Source organism: Microtus ochrogaster, chromosome 2, assembly GCF_000317375.1.
Source record: "Microtus ochrogaster isolate Prairie Vole_2 chromosome 2, MicOch1.0, whole genome shotgun sequence".
Classification (NCBI taxonomy): Eukaryota; Metazoa; Chordata; class Mammalia; order Rodentia; family Cricetidae; genus Microtus; species Microtus ochrogaster.
This window is the reverse complement of record NC_022010.1, coordinates 90260426-90284705: the sequence shown is the minus strand read 5'-3', so window position 1 is coordinate 90284705 and position 24280 is coordinate 90260426. Positions and strand designations below refer to the sequence as shown.

The following is a 24280-nucleotide window of genomic DNA, read 5'->3' as shown; positions in this document are numbered from 1 at the left end:
AAAAAAAAAAAAAAAAAAAAAAAAAAAAAAAAAAAAGTAGCCTTTACCTGGATGATAAAGTAAAGGTGGGCCCTTCCAAAGGGATAGCCTGCAAGGTTGACTATTCTCAGCCTCCAGATTAGGGAATTTCAGATTAAGAAACATGAAGGAAAAAAAAAAAGAAGTCCAAGAAGGCTGCCTATTATTATTATTATTATTAATTATTCTTTGTCCACCCCTCTGAAGCCGTGTGTATATATAAAACCAAACTCTTTTCACACAGCACAAAGTACTACACATGTGGCCATCTTCATCTTTCGTTACCTTTTGTTTCTAGGTATATGCAATGCTAGGGAGTGGAATTCCACAGGATGCCGAAAGAGCCTATAAACATACTAGTAAGTTTCAGTGAGTTTGAAATACAGACAGTATTAACATGATGATTATATTCTTAAACTATAATGTGAAAAAACATCTCACAGAAAACTTAACACAGTCTAAGCTTTCTTTTGTATCAAGGAAGTTATTCGAAGCCCATTTTGAACTATATTTGACTGAGAAAAATAATGAAGAGTACCAAGACTTTAATGTTAAATGATGAATTAAGGGTTTTGTTTCTGTTGGTTTTGCTTTTTTTTGTTTTGTTTTGTTTTGGCTTTTGGAGACAGGATTTCTCTGTATAGCCCCGGTTGTTCTGGAACTCACTCTGTAGACCAGAGACCTTGAACTCAGAGATTCTCCTGACTGCTGGGATTAAAGGCAAGATCATCAGTCTTACAGACCTCAGATTCCTTAAGGTGGGACAGGGATGAAAAAGGACCCATACTCTCCATATATAAAGCTAAACAGCTAAAAAGCCAAAAAATGAGACAAAAAATGAAAAACAATCAAGCTAGCTTGTGATTTCTAAGTGGGAGCATCGTGTTTTACTCCTTGACTGTCACATAAAACTGAAAGTGTGTATTCTCTATCACAGGCCATTCTTTGTCTTTTTTTTTTATAAAGCAATTGTAAAAAACAATAACATTCATCACACTAAATTTTAGCAGATGACTTTTGAGGCAGACAACCAGTTTTAAATCCATCTAGGTAACAGGGGAAAACATTTAGGTCTCAGGAGGAAAAATAGACAAAAACCTTCTATTAGCAGAGTTTTAGCAATACACATATGTGTTCACAAAACAGGGAATATTATAATAAACACAGTATTACAAATAAACACAACAGACTAAGAACATATCTACCCACTTTATCTGTCCTTTCAACACCAAGTAATGCTTTTAATTCAGGGCTAAATGATTATTGGCATACCAGACCAAGTATCAATATGACGTACTTATCTTGCTAGTTTTCTCCTATTCTCATTAGGCTGGTATGGCAATCAGTAATTAGTTCATATCACAAACTGCAAATAGAGAACTGCAGGTGACTGTAGACAGGTTCACACCTATGGATATTTTAAAAGCATCGTTTGCTAGAGGGGCATTAACAAGTTCTATGATATTTCGTCAATGCTTTGTATTAAAATGAATCACATTTAAAACAACCACCGTGTGAAAAGACATATGATAATGTTTCTGGACAGATCCTGGCACGGGCCTCTCCACAGCAAATCTGCTGTGAGCCAAGTTTCTGCTTGGTGTTTTTGCCCTCACAAGAACACAAAACAGGCAAAGACCAGCCTGGTTACAAATTTCTAAGGACTTTTGCTAGAGTGAAGCCGATTGAGGCTGGGGTCGCAGTAATACCCCTGTGTTGTGTATATTTAGTGGTTTTGGATCACAGGGCTTACTCTATTACTTTAATGAGATAACTCACTACCTTAGAGCGTAAGTTAGCCAATATGAATAGATCAACAGAATAGCAGATTAAGAAGCTAGGCCTTCCCCCAAGCTCACAGTCTGTAAAAAATAGAAATTTACCTTATAATTCTTCTATGATATTTTAGAAATGCTAGGTATTGAAAATTTACATTAAATACATAGTATGGTTTCTATTTCAAAACCTTGACAACCAGTAAGTCTTTAAAACCAATAAGTAGGCCCAATCATTATTAAGTTATGTATTCTACTTACTGTATTACAGAAGGGAGATAGATTAAGGTTAAGGTTGGCTGACTTTGTCTTTTTTTAGTATATTGTTTAAGCTAATTCCTAAAAGCAGGGTAATAAATCATGTATTGAAAATGTGACACTCACACTCCACCAATGACACGAATTGATCCAATGCCATGGAAGTCCTTATCACTTTTTAAAAACTTAGGGACAGAATCTATATGTTCACTAAATTCTTTGGTATGTCCGTGGAAGTGAGGTTTTTCATAAAGGATAACCTGAAAGACACGAAATTGTTATTTAACATATTCATATTGTACCATGGATAGACTTTAGTGGCATTAAAGACAAAACATGAATAGGGTGCAACATAGGCTTTCAAAGTTAATTTTACAACAGAAAACAGCATTTGACATTCATAAAGTACGCATGCGCCATTATCATTCTTTGGGCCAATTATTTCTTCTTGTGCTTCTTTCACATCAGTGTGCCTGGCTATTATTACATTTTTTCTGCTTACCCAAACGCTAGGACCACTGTGTAGGCTAAACTGACTTATAGATGGCTCTTGAATTTTCTTTATATCCTCTTGTTCTGTGAATTCAGCTCATACCCCATAAGGTATGGGATATGGAAAACATCTGGAGCTTCCAGCACATAAAACTAAATTACCTACTGAATTCAAAACCCAAATGCACCTTCTTATAACACCATGTGCTTTGTATAATTGTTGATAATTGTTGAAAGGGTGGAGGTATCAAAGTTTTAAATATAAATGCAATAAATAGTTCCTGAAACAAAGAAAGGACTGGGAAGCCAAGCGTTTCTTGCTAACTGAAAATTAGTTCAAATCTCGGGGTGGAATGCTGAGCAGAGCAGGAAGCACATGGACAGCAGTGGAGAAATATTACCACAGGGCTCTCTACTGTTTTGATGTCTTTACCTCTCAAGGACCCCCTCCCCTAAATCCATGGCTGTGGTAACAGTGTGGATCTCTCCACAGCTTACCCTTTGTCCTTCCTATGGCTAACAGGAATTATCTGTATATGACTAAAACCAAAGATCTTGGTGATAAATCCCTAGGCTTAAGTATATAAAATTGTTAAAACTTACACCCTATTTCTAAAAGAAATAATTATAACTGATAGACTGAAAAAAATTACACACTAGCTTTTCACAGGAAGCTATAATAATCATAGATATGTTATGAAGTTAAATTATATAAATATTATACACACAATCAAGTTTTATTCAGGTTTATTTGCTGCTGGGATGATAGTAAAGTAAAAAGCAGTAATCATGAACAAGCTCTTATGACATCATCAATGTTAATTAATTTCTAATTGGCAAGTTGTGATTGCTTATAAAAACCAGTCCACTCATAGAGGCCTACAATGTGTCAAAGTGCAAACGCCCCAGGTAGCTCAGCCTTTCACACTCAGGCTGTGACTCACAACACTTGGAGGCTGCAGCAGGAGTCACATGAGAGAGTGTCACAGGTAATTCTACCAATATTAGTTACATCAGCCGCCTGCAACCTTTGCTGGGAAACTTTGAAAACCTTCTGGCCTCATTCACAATCACAACAGCATACTTGAGAAGGGAGAAGAGGCTGAAGTTCTTAAGACTCGGATGACCCCAGCATGGCATCGGGGTGTAAGACATGCACTGAGCCATGCAAGTTTTAAACAAATTTATCCATGTGACTGAGAAAATCACAGTCAATTCAGTCACTTGTGATGTGGAGGAAAGAAGGGGACCGGAGGCATGGCGTCTTTGTGAAAGCGAGGATGGGTGTCGCAGTCCATACCCGCCTCTGGCAGCAGGGGCTACTTCCTATCTTTGAAGGCTGTTTGCATCTTTGACCACAGAACAGATTTTCTTCCCATCTCCCCTCACACACATATTTGTAATTCTATTTCTTCCTCCTGTAACATGCTTGACCCTGTCACTTCTGCCACTCAGTTTGCATTGCCTCTACCCTCCCTTTTAGGCACTCAAACTTGCAAACTGACAGCCACCCAACGGGAGCTAACTAACTAACAGCCGTATCTAACTCCTCTGCTTTGACCTCTTTCCAAGCATTGTTCTCGAATCCTGCTGAGTTCCCAGCTTCAGTCAAACCTGCCACCTTCTGACGGTGGGTCTGCGGGAGATGGCAGCACAGACCTCCAGGCCTGCAAGCCATTCGCAGTCACAGACTGGGCCCTCAGGAGACCTCCCACACGGTCACTTCCAACTCCTGCAGCCTCCACTCACTGGGACGGTCTCATATCAAAGTACTTAAAGATTCGTGGTCAGTCTTCTGAGCTGCCCGACAGTTCAAGACTTACCTTCAAGTTCATAGGCATTTCCACTTTCAGTGCGCCCTAAAGGTGACAAGATATTTAAAAGAACAATGTAAATACATAAGAAGGGGAGAAGTAACCAAGTTATGTGTAAGTTACAAAAATCTCATTAGCTAAGACAACGCAGTAGTCAAGTTTAACTATAGTAAATTCAGAACCCTACAGCAGTCAAAACCAAGTCAGACTGACTGACCTATATCAGTATGGACAGGGCAAGAAATTTTTAAAAGCTTTCAGATCAGAACACAAAGGACCTTTAAACAAACACAACCAATTAAAGATTAAATTGCAGCTGTAGAGTATCCCAAACAGAAGAATGGGACCCTTGGCAGAGCAGATCTCTAAGGCCGGTATTCAAACGCATCCCCTAGCATCACTCAGGCTTTCTAAATTAGGGCACAGCACCATGTCCACACCTCCTCCCCCGAGTTCCGCAACACAGCTGATCATACCTAATGGCCTTGTCACATCGAGACTGTACAGTATAAATAGTAACACCAGTCTCACAGAAGCCCTACCTACATAACGTTAAAGTGTTAAAAATCCTACTCCACATTCTGATGTTGCTTAAGGTTCCTGCATTTCTGCATTTGTCCTTGTTTCCATTTTCCCAGGCACAGGACCAAGCATATTTTATCACATAGCCTGCACTTAATCGAACAGCTTGCTCCTCAAAAAAAAAAAAAAAGTAAGCGCTTGCCACAGAGATGCTGCAGGCGCTTATTTAATCTTTAACATGGTAAACACTGAAAGAGCAACCCATTTATTATTAATGCTAAGTTTACTATCCATTATTAAACTGGAAGAGACAATCTTCTACAACTAATTTTCTAATTAGTATCAACAAGAAAATCTCCAGATTTTAATAAATATTTAAAATTTCATGCAATACTTTTTTTTTTTTTTTTTTTTTTTCGATTTTGGGTTTCTCTGTGGTTTTGGAGCCTGTCCTGGAACTAGCTCTTGTAGACCAGGCTGGTCTCGAACTCACAGAGATCCGCCTGCCTCTGCCTCCCGAGTGCTGGGATTAAAGGCGTGCGCCACCACCGCCCGGCAATACTTAATTTTTTTAAAAAATTCTACATATTGCCTGCCAGAGTTCTAGGTAAATGCAAACGTTCTGTATAACATGAACACACAGTATACAATGTGCCAATTCAGTGGTGCATGCATTCATGTCTTGAGACTGCGGGCTCTCGGCAGAGTTCCCTCTGCGGGGGTGGGTGCCGGGGAAGAGGAGAGCCTCGGGTGGAACCTGCTTACCATTTGAAGAGGATGCAGTGATTTCATTTCCGCTGCAGAAATCTCAAAGAGCCCCTGGTCCTCCTCCAAGATTGTAGCTTGCCCCTTAAAATTAATATCTGGGTAGGCCAGCCAACTAGACAAGGTACAAATGGTTGGTTACAGTATGGTAATAATACTTCAGTTTGGCTCTATAAGAGGAAAGGGGGCCATCAAGAAGTTCTAGGATTACACTAATAAAATGTAGCAAAGTAATTAGCATATGATGAGGAATGGTCACATGTTCTTAAGCACTTATATTCATGTACTCTCTACCTTATGGTAGAGTACTGTGTATTAATTTCTGCCCTGGAATTTTCTAAGACCTAAAACGTGTGGTACCTTTAATAACAGCAGATGACAACTTAGAAAGCAACACCCAACAGCCAATCTTTGCTTGCAGCTAGCCCCACAGGGTGGATCATTCATCAAGGCAAGAATGACTCACCTTGGCCTTTCAGGAACAGGGAAGTAAAACACAAAGCAGTGGCTATGCTGGCTTGGGAAATAGTCAACTGAAAGAACCAATAGCTAACACAAGCCAGACATCCTTTAGGGTCCAAGTTTTTAAGTCAGGGACATGTTCTTACTTCCCAGTTCCCAAATGTGTTAGATAAAAAAGACAACGTGATCCATCTATCAAGAAGGCCGGGGATTCTGTACCTGCACCTAGGAGCCATACATCAAAGCCTTAATTGGATCCAGAGATGGACAGCATACGTTTTAAACCAGGAAGTAGTCTTTCTCGGGTATCCGGAAGCATAAACAAGACTAACTAAAACTTCAGAATTCATAAGTCATCTACTGAAATGTGAAGCGAAAAGGTTAACTGGTGGCCTTTAATCGCTACAAGTGAGAAAAGCTGACACATACACTCCCGACTTCACCATGAAGGACGCGGACTTGGGGATGTTCAGTTCTTCCAGGTTGGGCACAGCTCGATGGATGTAGATAGGGCAGCACCCAGGGTCAGACTCGGGGCACAACTCTATCTCCGGAATGCTGCAATCCTGGAAAAGAAAAACTGCCTTTGAAATCATCTAGAGACACACAGGCCAATGTTGTAAACACCCTGGACACCCGGTTACAATGCTTTCATTGTGCACTGGGAAGTCTCCATGAAGCAACACAAGGGAGAAACTGGTGATCCTTAAGCAATTTTTTTTAAAAAAAGCTTTCCTTGGGAATCAAATGAATAATGCAACAATCACATGAACGTTGCTGGAAAAACTACTGTCTTGCTTTCTTTACTTTTTTTTTTCTGCTTCATTTTTAAAATACTTCTCCCGCTAAGAATGACTCAGTTACTAAACGATTTGAGGGCCAAAGGCCTGCATGCTTCCGTCTCAGGAGGAAAGGACTTAAATAAAAGCTGATCTCCTGGGGGACATAAAAAATAAATAATGGAGAGGCACTGCCCCTCTGGTGTGTTTATCTAATTTTCATCAACAAAGGGGAAGGAACTAGAGGTGAGGGGGAAGGAAATGTTTTCCTACTTGTAGGATTCTTATTTGTTCAGTGCGAGTTGGCTCGACGATAAAAGGTATTAGGAAATTTGACTCTGTCCCAGCTTTTAAAGATGGGACACCCACTGTCAGACCTTCCTTTAAAACTACACTTGCCCGGCTCTTTTTAATCCACTTCCACTTCTGGTACAAACTGCAGTAATAACCGCAACCCACAACTATGAGTCAGGTGAGAGCACCTTTAAACCCTGAACTTCTAAGAGCACCATTCCCTGGATCAATACACATCAGATTGCTTTTTGGTTTTGGTTTTCTACAGCATCAGGGCTCACACTCACTTTCCAGAGCTCTGCAGTCACACCCCAACACTGGCCTCTGGAAGTTTTATACATGCTGTTCATGATGCATCTAAAGCCTTCTTTATTAAGGGAAATTTCTTATAATATCTAATAATCTCTTGAATGATGTTTAAAAATACTGTCTTTCTTTGAATATGGCTGACAATGAGGGCTGACTGAGAAGCCAAGGACAATGGCACTGGGTTTTGATTCTACTGCATGGACTGGCTTTGTGGGAGCCTAGTCTGTTTGGATGCTCACCTTCCTAGACCTGGATGGAGGGGGGGAGAGCCTTGGACTTCCCACAGGGCAGGGAACCCTGACTGCTCTTAGGACTGGAGAGGGAGGGGGAGAGGGAGTGGGAGGGGGTGGGAGAGAAACTGGAGGAGGGGAGAGGGTGGAAATTTTTAAGAAATAAATTAAATAATACTGTCTTTTCTTAAGGAATTAGAATCACAATGATTTTTCCCTTTTCCAAAATTACAGATACCATCCTATTCAAACATACAACCTCAGAAACTCAAGAGTGCTTAATCATACAAATTAAGTTTCAGTAACCTGATTCTCACCTCTAATGCTTGAAATACAAATAAAGGCATTTTAATAAAATGAGTACATGCAACAATCATCAAAGATACCACTAACTAGAGACTGGATGACTTCCTTTTAATTAGAGGTTTTACTGTTTTAAATTTTTTAAACTTTCCACATGCTCAGTTTTCAATTGTCCTCAATTACAAATGAAGTAATTTAAGATACCAACTGGAATATGCTATCCTAGGGAATTAAGTACCCAACAGACTTTATTAGTCAAAACATGTTATCACCATTGTCTTTCCAAAAATGATTCAATTTGAGCCGGGCGGTGGTGGCGCACGCCTTTAATCCCAGCACTCGGGAGGCAGAGGCAGGCGGGATCTTTGTGAGTTCGAGACCAGCCTGGTCTACAGAGCTAGTTCCAGGACAGGCTCCAAAGAGAAACCCTGTCTCAAAAAACAAAAAAAAAAAAAAAAGATTCAATTTAACTAAGAAAAGGAGTCTTACTCCGAACAAACTATGAAAGTACTAGCAGGGCATGTATATTATGTAGTTATGACATATGGACTGTGATGTTTTCCTTCAGATATACTTCTGAAACCAAGCAAATTTATACATCTCTTTTTCAGAAATAAGCTCCTAAACTGAAGTAAACTAAAGCAGCACAACCTAAATAGCCTTTAAAACAGGAAAGTTTACGGCCTTTTGAAGCTTCACTTTACAATTAGCCAGAAATATAAAGAACAGCCACCTGTCAATCTTCAGCCGTCTGTGGTGTGCTGTTGATAAGAACAGTCACCTGTCAATCTTCAGCCGTCTGTGGTGTGCTGTTGATAAGAGAGTGCTGCTAATGCTACCTCAAATGCTGTCCCCTGGGGCGTGGAGGCACGGTCGTGGAATACAGAACTAAATGCCTCACACAAACAAGTTTCCTCTGCATTGTGCTGCACAAACAATGTCTGGGTGGTGGACTTTAAAAGGGAAAAGGCTAAGAGGCACTCGTGTCTACGGCAACACAGAAGGAAATGGCAAGGCCGCCAAAGCATAGTGACAGCTCAAGAAAACGATGGGAACAAAAGGCAGAAGACAAATGCGAGATTCACTCGAGGTGACTGAAAGAGATTCCACTAAGCTGTCTTTGGGGTGAGTATTCACAAAAACAGCCATCTTTTCAAGACTCATAATTACTGATGGGCAAAGGCAGTCAAACTCTTACAACTAGAGGGTCCTTTACGGTAAATTAGCAACCATAAACAAGATGACTCAAAAGTGTGTAGGCTTTATTCAACACTTTTCCAACCATGCTTTATTTTGCAAATGTATCTTGGTAAAGTCTCATATGATTAATATATGTAAGTTAAGGTGATAGAGGAGAAACAGTAAGAATGAATTGTAGTTAACAAAAAGGGTAAAAAGAATGATCAGGGCCGGGCGATGGTGGTGCACGCCTTTAATCCCAGCACTCGGGAGGCAGAGGCAGGCGGATCTCTGTGAGTTCGAGACCAGCCTGGTCTACAGAGCTAGTTCCAGGACAGGCTCCAAAGCCACAGAGAAACCCTGTCTCGAAAAACAAAACAAAACAAAAAAAAAGAATGATCAGTTTTTCCTCCATCTTACACAAGACGCCTTTAGTCTAACAACAATCTCTCTTCAGGGTTCACTAATGTCAGCATTAACCCTAGTGATTTCTGGTCAGAATGGAAGGATTGTACCTTTGAAATGGATGTACAAGGAATAAATAGTAAACAAGGAAATTTACAACACTGGCTCTGATTTCAGAAAAGACTGCACTGGAGTCACTGTGCTGTCACCCCAACCCTGATCATTTTCATTGGCTGCAAATGATGACCCTTAAATAGAATCAACACATGCTGAACACTGAAAGTCCCTGCTGCATTTGTTCACAATCAAGTGAAGACATCATTAAATCAGGTTAAGTTCAGAGGAGAGCAACTAAAATCAAGATGATGAAACAAGGTCATGTTGGTTGAGACAAGTCTAGGCAGGACAAGAGCTGCCATGAGAAAGAAGGTAACCCTAGGCAGAATTCTGACAGAGCTGAAGAAGAAAGGAGTTCCATGCCTGAGTCTCACTTTCTAAAATATTTCTACATTTTCTGCTTGAGGTTTAATAGTTTTATTTTCCTCCCATACTAAAAGTTGGCTTGTTGAAGACATGTGATCAATCACACTACAACTGAAAAAAAATGACTCAATGAACAAACAATGGAAGAGAGAAAAAAATGTGAATAATAGCTAGGCAGAGGAGGGAAAGGCAGGACTGATGGGCAGATAGGATGAGTAAGAGGAATCTAGGCTTAAGAGGAGAGAAAATGAGAGAAAAAGAAAGAGTTGCCAAAGGTCAGCCAGCCAGCCATGGAGTAGGATATACAGAATGAAAGAAAAGGTTAAAATACCCAAAGCAAAATGTAGATGAAGAGAAACAAGTTAAATTAAGTTATAAGAGCCAGTGGGGCAAGCATAAGATAAGGTTGGACACTGACAAGTAATAAGCCTCCGTAGCTTTATATGGGAGCTGGTAGCAGTCCAAAAGAAAGCCTGCCACAGAGGCTCTGAGATGGAAAACCTCCCTCATCTTCAATAAGTCTCGAACAGAAAACTGAACAGCAACACTTTCATTTTCATTTCGTTTTACATTTTTTTTTCTAACGTGCCCCAGTACATTTACAGATATACATACCCACCCACACACAGGCAAATACACATGCAACACAGACATACTAAGTAGCAATATTTAAGTTAGAAAAAGATTTGGAACTACTACCTTTTTAAAATATTCCTACAGTAATTATACCTAGCATTTTATCTATGTTTTATATATATATATAAAGTTATCATTCAAAATTATTAAATTTTATAAATTTACTTTTTAAATTTTAAGTTATCATTTGTTTAAACATTGATATGTATAAATTTAAATATGAAGGTTAATACATTAGCACAAACTATTTCTTAGCAGTGTGAGGCCACAGGACAACTTTAGTACGTGATTAAAACCAAAATAAATACAGTGGCAAATGAATGGCTGCATTACCTTTAAGACACGCTTGATAGAGCCCAGTACAAAGTTTCTTTCTGGGTGCTTCTTGTTCTGAAGAAGCCAATCCCGATTTAAGACCTTTTCCCCTTCTTCCAAAACACATTTCTGACCTTGGAAATGGGGCTTCTCATATAAAATCCAGCTGAGTAAACAGAAGCACAAGAGGCTGGTGAGTTGACATCGCTAAGAACGGGTACTGAGTAGGTCACAGACCATTGTATGTATTTTTTAAAGCTAGTTTAGCTCCTGCTATTAGCATATAATGGTACTTTAGAAATAATAATACAGACTAACTTAAGTTTAAAAATATCTGTACAAACTAGAAATGAAAATACTGAAAATGGGAGGGAGCTGGAGACATGGCTCAGCAGTCAAAAGCACTTGTTACTCTTGCAGAGGACCTGACTTCAGTTTCCAGAACCCATATGACAGGTCACAATCATACATAATTCCAGTAACACCCTCATCTGACCGCCACAAGCACCAGGCATGCATGTGGTGCACCTACACATATGTAGCCAAAGCACTCATACATACGAAATTAAAAATATTAAATAAAATTTAAAACATTAAACACTGTATTACAATAGAAACATGACTATGTATTTATACAAATATACTGTAATATGTCACATACATAAAATCTTACATTTATATAAAAATAATTTAAGGAAGCCAAGTTACGTTTCTGTCTTAATTGTTCTATTACTGGGTACTACAGACATGAATCCATTTTCTTTCATGAAGACAACACTACACCACATTGTTTACAGCCCACATACTGGCCCGGGCTAACCTAAACACTGGACACGGAAACCCTGGCTCCAGTATGTCCACGGGGCAGTGTCCATAATAACAAAGGAGGTTGTCTATCATTTTTCCACCACCCAAGGAATTCAACTATACAAATGGCTCCGTGTGGCCTTCACATTCCATAGCTTCCCACAACTCTGAACTCATTTTTTCAAGGCCATGTTTCATTCACTTGTCTTGCAAATCTATTTAGATAATACTGCAATTGTAAACTAGCATTGATGCTATACATTGGATCTTGCAATCCACTGCGGGCATTAAGTACTAAAAATAGCCTATATAGCATGTCATAGTAAATAAAAGGAGTAAGCTATAAAACACTATTAATCTTTCAAATATTCTAGTAAATTGGGGGGAAAGAATATGACTTAAATAAATGCTACAAAGGATAATTATAAGAAGCCATGGTTAATTCTAAAAAATAGGCTGTAACATTTCAAAAGGGTTCTTACCAGCCCCTTACAACTTTTATCAGTGCCCCATTCGGGAAAGACCATGTTGTAGCATCAGGAACGTTACAGTAGACTTCTTGTTTATATTTACTTCCATGGAGATCATAGATAATCATCTGTAACATACAGTAAATAGGTGGGCATAGTGACTAATTTTCAGAATGCATAAAGAAGTTAAAAATGTCATAGAACATAAACAATAAACTTCCCTGCATGAGCAAAGCGCATGTTTTTAGTAATTATTGTAGATGTTAAACCCTTAAGTTTAAAAAACGATTAAAACTCTCACTTAAGTCAGTCAAAAGGATTTGTCTTCAATGCCACAAGCCTGAAAGCAACCAGAGTTTCAGCGTTTATATCAGCCCACAAGAGAACAACATGCTTACCTTCCCAGGCCTTGGGTTACACCTCAGAGTTTGTGTGTCAACATTCTGAAACAGTAAAAGTGGAACAACTGAGATATAGCAGGGAAAAATATATATGTCTACATACAGAGTCCACATTCTCCACAGTCAAACCCAATTTGTCACACATTGACTAGATAACCATGCCATGTATACATGCTTCTATAGCCCAGGAAAACAAACTGTAAATAGAGAAGAAAGTAACAATGTCCCTGCTTTCAAGAAATGCACAGCTCAGAAGGAACTAATAGATGATCACACTCCAATAACCACTGAAAACACAGTCAATGGCAGCAGCAGGGAGGGGAGGGAGAGAGGCTGTGGGCTGGCGAGGCTCTCTTAAAAGAACAGGATTTTAAACAGTGAAAAACTGGAGTAAAAAACAGTGAGAAATATTCCAGGAAGAGAGCCACCTTGATTGTTCCTTGGTGTGGAAGCATGGAAAACAGTCAGGAGTAGGGAGACAAAGCGAAAAACGCAGAAACCAGATTTTGTATTTGTGAAGAGGGTCTGCTGTATTTGGTAAGCAGCAGGTACCAGAAAAAAAAAACAAAATTTCATCTAATACCGTCGTTTATTTTTAAATCATCTTGGTTTTTATGGTAACTGCTCAGTATTCAACTATTACTAAGTTACTAAGTTAGTTCAAAGTCAAGATAGAGGTCTTGAGGATTCTTGAGAAAGTTCCATGGTATTGGCAATGCCAACAAAGAAAACTCCATGATCAAATAATAGTCCACGTTAAACATATGAGTGTTTCTAAGCCAAGGAAAAATGTTATCTGAAGTTGACTGTGTTTTTCAGCTATAATGTGGCTTTTTGTTTTTCTTATCAGGCTGCTCGGCACCCTGCTTTGGGTGAAGGACGTGGCAAAGCAAAGAAGTAAAAATGTTACTGAACAGAGATTTTCATGATATAAATAAGTTAAATGGGAAGTAGCAATATATAGTAATCTGAGAAACTCAATAAATATCACTTCATTTACACTGAAATATTAGCCAAAGACTGTGAAATCTCTGGTTTCTCTAATAGGGCCTTTACATTCTAAGCAATTTTGTTTTCCTGTTGTTAACAGATAACTAAAAGATATGCTATGACATGCTTCAAAGAATATTCCTCAAGTTATAAAACAACAAAGTTTACTTCTCAAAGTACTGTCTGTCTGTGTGTGTAAAGTGAACCCTGTCCTTGAGTGCTAGGTGACCACTCTTGATCTATATACACACAGCTCTTTTTGTTTCTTTTCTTTTGACGCAGGGTCCCACTAAGATGCCAGGTTAGCCTAGAACTTGCAGGTCTGTTGTCATAGCCTCCCAAACTTCCAGGCCTCCGCTACTGTGCTCCTCCCAACACACAGGTTTTCTTTATAAACCTTCAGGGAGTCTCACAACCGAGACTTCTGCTTCACTAGTTAAAGATCCCAGGAACTTACCTCTATATAAGGACTCAATCTGCCTGCATGGTCTTGGACGCGGAAGTACTTGGACACGGGCTCCTGAAAGACACCACCAAATCTGGTTCCTGCTTCTGAGGAATGCGTCCTGGAAGTCTGCAGATACTGATGATAGGCACTCTTCAGGGAAGAGTGCAGCTTGGAAGTCATATCTGATTTCTGCAGAAATGATGCCTTTTCTGGCCACAGGCCAAGCTGCAGGTTGGAGGTGGTCGGTTCACTGGCCTCCACATAGGGCTCGGAGAGTCCAGGGCTTTTCTGGTCATCGTCAGGATAAAAGGTGACGGAGGGATCTGCCAAGTCGAAGGTGACACGCTCCCTCCTTTCGGCTCTCCAACCTTTCCCAGAAGCTACTGCTGCTTCCTCCTCATCGTCCTCAGCCGCCTGCCTGTCATCTTCATCGAAATTTCTCTGTAAGCGCTCCGACACCGACTGGAGGAGGGACAGGACAGACGACGGCTGGTTTGCACTCTCTCTTGATTTTGTGGAGCCATGGTGACCTGGCGAGACCTCGCTGGACAGGACGTCCTCCTGGGAGCTGTCATCCTCATAAATGGGACTCAGGGCTAAGGGGTAAATTTTGTACCTTTTGGCTTCCACTGATAGGAACATTTCTGAATTATCTCCATCAAATGCCTCGCCCAGTTTACCTTCTTTTTCAAAGTGATGGACCAGGTCAGTTCTGCTCTCAGACCTTTCACACGCGAGGCCAGACATGCTGTTGGAGGAAGTGTCAGGAAATAAGACAGACTGTGTCCCTCTTAATTTGGTGGGAGCATACTTGTCCTCCTCCTGAAGGGGCTCCTCGTACAAGATAGTGAAGGAGGAATTCTCTTGTTCGTCCTGAGGAATAAAGGCTAAATGCGACTCTTCCTTTTCATCGCTATAATCCAGATCTCTCCTCTTGTCATATACTGAAGTAACAGACTTTATTTTGTTGAACCTTACTACTGAATCCTCCTCTTGAAAATCTGGCATTGCTAAGGCTGGGTAGCCCTCATAATCCTTACTTAATGTCGGTGACTCATAGCCTCTGAAATGCAATGCAAGTCTGTCATCGTATGGGATCAATCCCTCCTTTACGTCACCAGACCACGCTTCTTTTTCTCCAACACTCTTCTCCATGTATTCTTGAGGACCCTTTTCACTTTCAGCAACAGGATGCATGATCGCCACTTGTGTAATGGTTACCTCTGGTGGTGCTCCATTGGTTTTCTCAATGGTTAGGTTCTCATTGCTGCCACTAGAATCTGTCAGGGCTGTTACTTCCATTTCTGTCTTAGAAGGCATGGATTCAGTTGTTCCATTTGACTGTTCAGTATCTCCTTGAGCTCTTTTCTCCAAAATATCCAAGGAAGAAGGTACTGCCTCGTGGCATATTTCTTTCACGTCTAACACAAATGGGACCATTACAGCATTTCTATAGACATCTTCAGCATCCTTTCGGTAAGTGCTTTCCATTTCCGACACAGGTCTCTCTAGCTTTCCACTCACCCTGTCAGTGTCTTTCTGATAAGTGTTTCCCACTGTGAACCTAACAGATAACCCTTCAGTGTTGTCAGGATCTCCTTCAGAGCCCTTTGGGCCACCATCTTCCATTTCCAACTCAACAGCTATCACATCAGGCTTTGTGACACCACTTCCGTCATCCTTTTGGTAAGCATATTCCATTCCTAAGGGATCCGTCCCTTCAGCTTTGGAAGCAATCCCCTCACCATCTTTTTGGTAGGTATTTTCCACCTCTGACAGAACAGATGCAACCCCTGCCTTTCCAACATCCCCTTCAGAATGTTTTTGGCAAATATTTTCCGTCCCAACTGAAACAGGAGTTACCTCAGTCTTCCCAATATCTCCCTCAGCATCTTTTTGATGGACAGTTTTCATTTCTGACATAGCAGGCGTCACCTCAGGTTTGCCAACGTCCCCTTCGCTATCCATCTTACAAGCTTTTTCCATTCCCAAAGGGGCAGGTGGTTCCTCAGGTTTTTCAACATGTACCTGAGCATCCATTTGGTATATGCCTCCCCCTGCAAGAATGTCAACCTCTGGCTCAGTTTTTGCAATGTTCAATCCAGCATCCTTTTTACATGCTTTTTCTTTCTGTGACACAAGAGGGGCTGCTTCGTGTTTCACAAGACTCAATTCAGCATCCCTTTTACTTGGCTTTCCTATCTCTAACATGGAAGGTATATGTGTGATTTTCCCTACATTTACTTCATTATCCTTTTTTTGTGCTTTCCCCATACCTGACATTGCAAGGGGTGTGCTTTTGGTATGTCCCGGCAAACCTTTTTCAGATACGCATACCAGGCTGTCAGACAAACTGTTTTTGGAGGTGCCAGGCGTGTGAACATCATCATTTGCAAATGGAGGCAAGTTGGAATTTAATACAAGAGTTCTAGTATCTTCTGTTGCCATTTTGTGATTATCCACACACTCTGTTTCTGCTGCCTTTTTATGGTCCTCACTGACAAGTAAATGTGGCTTCACTTCATCATCTAACCTTGTATGGGGCATGTCTTCAGCTTGTAAAACAGTCTCTGATTGGTGCAAATGTATATTATCAGACTGTTCAGCTCCACTCCCAAAACCCGGGGGCTGCTGACAGGAAACAGTCTCTCTTCCTTTAATTGACTCAGTACCACTTACTAAGTTACTTATGGAAGAGAATTTACCTAATAGTTTATTTGCACTAATTTCACACGTGCTTTGATTTGCTGCCTGTTCTGATACCAAGAACTCCCTAATGATACCAGGTGGTTCAACGCCACCACTGTTCAGAATCTTTGAAGTGTCAGACTGAGGTTCAGATGCCCGGATATTTTCAGTATCACTGAAAGCATCAGTCAGATTTTCTTGGACTGCACAAATAACCTCATCGACTAATTCCCTGGTCTGTTCTTCTAACAAACAAGAGATATTCACACTATCGAAATCAAAAAGGAGACTTGTCTCACCAGCTGCAGGTGAAACACTGTCCTCCTCCTCTTTGACCTCTGACATATTTTCCACACTTCTCTCTTCCAAGCACTCTTTCAGCTGGATGCCCGCTAACGTCACTTCTGATGGGTTATCTTCTTTCACAGTACCTGGGTTCACTCCATCATCTTTGGCTGGATGCTCCTGGCAGGTACCAACCGTGTATTTGGATTTCAGTTCTTCCCTGACAGAACTCAAAATCTCCTCAACCAATGTATCAGCTTTTGAGAGTAAACCACTTTTGAGTAAAAGTTGGTCATGTGCTCTTCTCCTTGCTTCTGTCTGGTCAGCAGATGCTTCAGAACACTGCTGGCATGAGCTGTTAACTGACACTGGCGCCCCAGCAACTGTTCCCGTCTCTGTCTGCATGGGATTGTCAAAGCAGTCAGTGGCTGGGAAATCAAGAGATACCTTCCTAGTCTGAGTCCCCAAATAGCCCTGACATGGCATTGCTTTTGCCCCTTTTGGGCTAGACATATCTAATTCCAAATCAGCACTATTAGGGCCCAGAGGGTCAGTAACAGAAGCATCTTCATATGTGAGATTTACAGTAACTTTTAAGGAATCAAAATGACTTGGGAGATCATGAGAACCTATGGCTGTGCTATCTCCTTGAGAGTGACAAGAGGAAGATGGACTACGAGCACCAGCAGTCTGGATGTAAGAGTTTTCTCTGGGAGAGGAGGCTTCTTCCCCTTCTGACCCCAGCAGAGAGGGCACATTAATTGAGCTAGGGTCCTCAGATGTAAACCTGTTTTTCTCTAAACAGGCATCAGGACCCAGAAAAGATGAATATACTTGTATGTTGTCAGTTTCTTGGAACTTTGGAGAAATATTATCTGAACTCAGTTCTTCCATTTCAGAGACACTAGAACTCTTTTTAGTCGTACAAGAGGTCAAAGATGGACTGATTGTGCACATGCTACCTTTACAGTTCTGTGCCATGTGCCTCGTGGATTCCTCCTCTGGACCAAGAGGTACAATCCCAGGCTGACTGCTTTTGAGAAGAGAAGCAGGATTATGTAGGGTTTCTATCTCTGTTTCTTGTGCACTGTGATGTTGAGAAGCAGGAGAAATTCCAACCTGGTGATTCTCTTTAAAGTCACCACCTAAACACATTTCTGTCATCTCCTTGTGATCCACTGATTGATCATTTTTGTCCCTTTTAATCTCCAGAGAATTTAATAAGACAGTCTCAGCTAGGTCATCTGCAACTGTTAACTGAGGAAAAGAAAGTTCATCCTGAGAAATGTCTCTGGATTCTTCTTGAGAGACAGACAGCTTGGACAAGGCTTTCCCTTTTTCAGAATGTGATGCAACAGGGAAGCTGCTCTGAGCATCACCCTCTCCTATTTTAACAGCTTGGGTTTCCAAGGAAAGAGAATCAGTCTTCTCTGTGGGGCTACTTGCTTTAGTGTTTGAGGACATTGACCCTGCTTTCTTACGACCATGAGATGAAACAGAATTGTAACCCTCAGAGACACCTCCATGCTCACAGTCCAACAGATCTTCCCCAGCTAAATGAGTGCCAATGGTTCCAGGACCTAAAGGAAACTGGCATTTTTCACTATCAGGAAGAGTTTCCTTGGACTCAAGGATGATAGACAGATGTCCAAGGTGAAGGGAAGGTGTCTCCCTGTATGCAGCCTCAGAATGATTTCCTACATCTTGAAACTCACTAGGATGAGAGAAAATGTGGCCCTGTCCAGCTTCATTGGACAGAGATTGCTCACTCTTTAAGGCAGGGAAATCCAACTTGCACAGCATGTTGAGTCCAGAAGCAAAGGTAGACGGTGAGGCACTGCAATCAGATGTTTTACAGTCAAGGTTAAGGAGTGTCTCAGCACCAGGGAAAACTTGAGCGCTTTGTGGATTCTCTGCATGTAAAGGAGATTCTGAAACAGGATTTCTATCTAGTTCAAAATTCACTTTAGGTGCTGTCTCACTTTCTACGCTTGCTACAACTGCTGAGTCACTGATGTATTTTACAGAACCAAGCTCCTCTTGATTTTTTCCCGCACTGTGAGTTTTGCCATATACTTCCAAGCCAAGCCTTTGGGCTTCTGTTTTACACAGTGGCTCAGTAACTTTGGGTAAGGACTCAATTCCATCTTCTGGAGCTCTTTGATGACTTAAAGTTGTGGGCTCACCCCCAGAGGCACCTTCTGTTTCTTGCATAATTTCTGAAACCACATTTTTCTGTGATTCTTGTGCAGGTAACCTCTTTCCTTCATTAACAAGCTTGGAGTCTGTCACAGCATGTCCCTGGAGAGCAGCAATGCTGGTGTGATTGACATTCTTTCTTGATGGGTTATCTGCGGCTGGCTTGTCACAACACTTACTCTCTGGCAACTGTACATCTTCATGCCTAATTGATTTATTTGTACTTGACAAATTTGTACTTTCCACTTTGGTAGTGACACTCCCATCAGATTTACTACCAGAGAAATCAGAAACAGCAGGTCTCTGAGGCTCAACATGCTCCTCTCTTGGCACTGACACCCCATCGCTCATCACAGAGCTGTTTTCTCTCCACGTATTTTCTGTTGCAGTTTTTCTCTGAAATTCTGGACAAGGGAGTTGGCTGCTTCTGCTTCCTATAAACAATGATGAACATACCAAACTCCTCTCAGGCTCTGAGTCACATTCCCCAACAACATAGCTGGGGTTAGACACTGAAGAAGAGGAGGCCCGACTTCTCCCAGAGCCTCCACGGCTATTTTTATCTAAAATAGTCTCAGATGAAGCACTATTCTGCAATGCTGGGTTATTTTCCAGACGGCTTTCTATGTTGAGATTTATTTGGCTGTAGCCAGAGACTTCTAATGGACCCCCAAGCAAATAGTCTTTTGTGGCTACCTGTTTGCTGGCTGACGACAATGGGGCCATCACAGGGTCCATTATATTTCTAGAGCCTGTATGTGTGTGTGTACTGGAGTCAGAGCTTTCGTCTTCTCTGTCTAAGTGGTTCACAGTTTCCAACACAGTCTGCTGCTTCAAGTACTTCCTGATTTGTGTGGGGCCTCGATATGTTGCATATGTTACCGAAGGCCTCTCGGGTTTACCAACAGTGTCTCTTCTGTGAAAAGAAACAGCATGGGTATCAAGTGATATAATTAATAACAGTGTACCACTGTGAAATGTATCCTTCAAATACTATGTCTTCTGTAACAAGTTTTAGAGAATATTCTAGGAATTTTAAAGTTTACCTGTTTTGTTAAAAATAGTAAAAATCTGACAAACAGCCTGTAATTATCATACCATATGAACTCCTCAGAACTGTTCCTTCTTATCTCACTGCATATATATTTCTAATTGTGGGGGATAGAAAGAACACAGAATGACAAACCAAGGCTTGGGTTCTTCTTCTTATCCCCAAACACCCTACCCTAAGGCAGAACACTGACCGTGCTTTGCGTTGGTACCATTAAACTTACATATTACTGATTTCTCTAGCAAATCAGAATAGCAGGGCAAGTGTCTATGCCTTTAATTTTTCAAGTGAATTTGAATGGCAACTTTTTAGTGCACAAACTGGAGAAGTTTTAGCTAGGAACAAGATGCGTCACTCATAGTTAACATGGAATAAGCATTAACTCAATAATAGAATTCCTAACAATTTCCTCTCATATTGAGTTTTTCGAATATCCCACTTGTGGTAAGTGCTAAAGTGCTTGGGTGAAGGCAGACATGGAGTTCTACAAAGACCGGAGAACCGACTGCAGCAGAAAGTTCCTGATGCTTTCCCCATCAAGCTTGCTGGGAAGAATCTACCTCTGAAGTTCCCAGACAGGCCAGACGGCTTTGTAGCCCTGTATAAACACCATTCCTACTCCCTTAATTTTATCATGAAAGGGAAAATCACCTCAATTCTAAGCTCTAAGAATGGAGCTCAAAAATTACCTCCACCCAAACTGAACCCTTCTACTAAGGACAAATATTTAGTCTCTGACCTCTCAATTCCCTCCCAATTCACAGACCACAACATTTACCACATTAACTTACAGAGAGCTAAGGAGTTTTCCCCAACTATTCTATTAACGATCTGAGGGAACATCTATTTGCCATCATCAGCTCAGCATAATTAAATACTTCACGAAAGATCTAGAAAATAGCATCTATGCAATGCCTTGTGTGAATTAATATATGGCTGAACATAAAGCAATCTACTTCAGGCTGTCTTCTTTATGATTTACCTTTTGTGTGTGTGTGTGTGTGTGTGTATGCATGTATGTATGTGCTTCTGAACGTATGCACGTGTGCCATGTGAATGCAGGTGCCTGTGAACAGCAGAGAATGGCATCGAATCCTCCAGAACTAGAGGTACAGGTGTTGGTGACCTGGGTGCTAGGAACTGAACCTGGGTCCTCTTCAAGAGCGGCAAGTGCTCTCAACTACTGAGCCATTTCTCCAGCCTCCATATCTTGATTCTTAAGAGTGATATTAAAGTGTTTAAGGTCTGAACTCATGTTATAATGTAGGGTCCGGAATATAAGGATCAATGGTTGAAATATTCACTATGTGACTTTTTCAGGCAACACCTAGCATGATCTAAAACATTACTAAAGAATCCATACGAAATGTGGAAAATCGAGTTAGTTTTCCAATACCTTTAAAAACACAGTTCATTTCGACATTTAAAGCAATGTTAAGAAAGCGAGATTTATCACAATAATAAAGTCAAGTACCTCTCCTTCAGCATATAAAAACTTCAGCATACATCTTAAATTTTACATCTCTTACATATATCTTAAATTTTAGCTGAACTCGTTTATTTCACCTCATATAAATGCTGGCTCCTAAAAATCTCACCATGCTGTAAGTACAGACAAGAAAAAGAGTCTGTTCCATTCATTTGTTTTACGGTTCATTATCAATTAACCAAACTAGGTCCTTGCAATAGTGGCTTTTAGCTACAGTATGAGTCTCACACTAGATCAAAGAATTGGAAAACAAAGCCTCACTTTGGATAAAGCAGGCTTTTAAGAAAATTTAAGAAGACACACACAGGGCTGAAGGTGTGGCATAGTGATCAAGAGCCCTTGTTGCTCTTGCAGGGGACCCTGGTTCCATTCGCTGCACATGCGTGGCAGCTCACAACCACCCTTACTCCAGCTCCAAAGTGTCCAACACCCTCTTTGAATTCTGCGGGCCCAGGCAGGCACACAGTGCACAGACATAGTCATACAAACTCAAAATTTCACATTTAAATATTCATACAGATTATTCAAAATATTCATAAACTCAGACAAAAGTAGTGTTACTGGCAAATCCCATATCAGCACGTATAAATTCAAAAAAATACAAGAACCTTTCAGAAAAACATGCTGAAATCCAGATGCTGGAATAACTAACAGTTCCTGTGATGCTTTTTTCTTTCAAAGTTATGTTCCTTAAAACTATATTGTACTTATATAATTATAAAACTATATATTCTTAAAACCTATGCTCACTAGAAGACAACTTTTCTTCCAAAATATGACCCAGATCCAGAAATGGATAAAGGAATACACATGATCCCGGTGAAAGAGAAAATAGGAAGCAGAGCATTATTTGTCATGCTGAATATATAGATAACTTGTAACCAGCTTTGGCTGAACTAGATCTCAAAGCATTTTGTCCTGTACAATAATTATACTCTTACTATAGCAACGCCTTGTATAGTTCTGGAGTATCGAGAGAGGAATCGGTGTTATACTTTTATATTTTTAGGACTTTCTGCATAATTTCAACTATGATGAATTTAATGCTTTGGCTTAAAGTTCTAACCAGATAATCTTCTGCAGCACCCTGGATGGAAATACTACATATTTGTAACCCAAGTGTGCACTCACTATATAAAGCAACTGCCATATTTAAAGCATTGAACATCAAAGTCGCAAGCCTGGCTTGATGCATTATAATTAATTGCTTCAGTTCTGAGCAGCTATGCTGCCATGATTTAAAGGATCAGTCAGCCAACACTGTCTAGTCTCTACACTGTTCTTTCATAGGTCACAGCAGAATCAATATAACTGAATAATGATAAAAACATAAAAATGTCCTATATTTTCATTATTTTTATATAAAATAGAGCTGCTAAAAAATGTGACTTTATGTGGACATGATGGCACACATTCTTAGCATTTGGGAGTCGGAAACAGGCCTAACTCTGAGTTTGGGGCCAGCCTGGATCTACATAGCCAGGGCTAAATGATAAACAGACCCTGTCTCAGAAGAACAAAAACAAACAAAAGCTAAAGGGTCTGTCTTTCACAAGCTGAACAGAGAAAAGAGAATTTTATATGTGTAATTATGCAGCTGATTTTTATCCATAAAGATATATGATCCCCCAAATTACAGGAATAAAGTATTAAGAGATTACACGCATTTACAAAAACAGGCAGAGATGCCCAAGACACTAGCACGTCATGGGAATGTTTACTCTGTCTCTAAAGGCTGGGACAGTGCTCTGCTACAGTAGAGATAAACTTGATACACCTGCTATTTCAGCCACAGAGGTATCGTTTATCACAAAAAAGCCTAGCAGCCTGCAAATAACAATTAGGCTTTTAGAAAACATCTTTAAACAATATTTACTTCCTTTCAAAACACATAGTTAATCATATTCTCTTCCATGATAGCAAGGCTTTTAACTGTTCTGTGTAAAGGAAAGCTATACAACTAACAAAGTTGGTTTTTTGAAAAGAGCTACTTGACAAAATAGCTTTTCATGATGCCTGTGAACCTGTGAAAACCATAAAAACGATAACAGAAATTAACCAACGTGAAGCCACAGGAACTGTCTCTACTCCCCAGTATGTCCTTTCACTTATCAGGATAGCTGCTTAAAGCATCTCTCTAGCCAACAGAAGAGATTCTTTATCAAGGAGGAAAGAAAAGATCTAATGTATTAGACACAGTCATGACAATATGGGAGATAGAAAATTCTCTGTCTAGTATAGTTGAATATAAAAAAAGCAAGTTTATACCTGTTATTTAATCAAAAGAAAAACAAGGGTGTTGAAATGCTCCTTGAATTAAAAAAAAAAAAACCTCTACTTTGTTAGAGCTGTGGAAGAATTTCATAAATCTAGTTTCACAAAGAGAGCTACTTTTTTGATTTATTTTTAACCC

General features: G+C 40.3%; 1 protein-coding gene across 2 annotated transcripts in view; it reads right to left on the bottom strand.

The window, feature by feature from the left end:
* Window positions 1-24280, bottom strand: part of Crybg3 (crystallin beta-gamma domain containing 3) — a 115712-nt gene that overhangs the window by 46665 nt on the left and 44767 nt on the right. For both annotated transcript variants that reach the window (XM_026787042.1, XM_026787046.1), the window contains exons 4-11: window positions 14165-20243; window positions 12715-12759; window positions 12329-12444; window positions 11058-11205; window positions 6536-6672; window positions 5645-5759; window positions 4367-4402; window positions 2178-2311 (exon numbers count right to left, since the gene is read on the bottom strand). In XM_026787042.1, coding sequence (XP_026642843.1) covers window positions 2178-2311; window positions 4367-4402; window positions 5645-5759; window positions 6536-6672; window positions 11058-11205; window positions 12329-12444; window positions 12715-12759; window positions 14165-20243 — 6810 coding nt within the window. The remainder of the gene's footprint in view (window positions 1-2177; window positions 2312-4366; window positions 4403-5644; window positions 5760-6535; window positions 6673-11057; window positions 11206-12328; window positions 12445-12714; window positions 12760-14164; window positions 20244-24280) is intronic.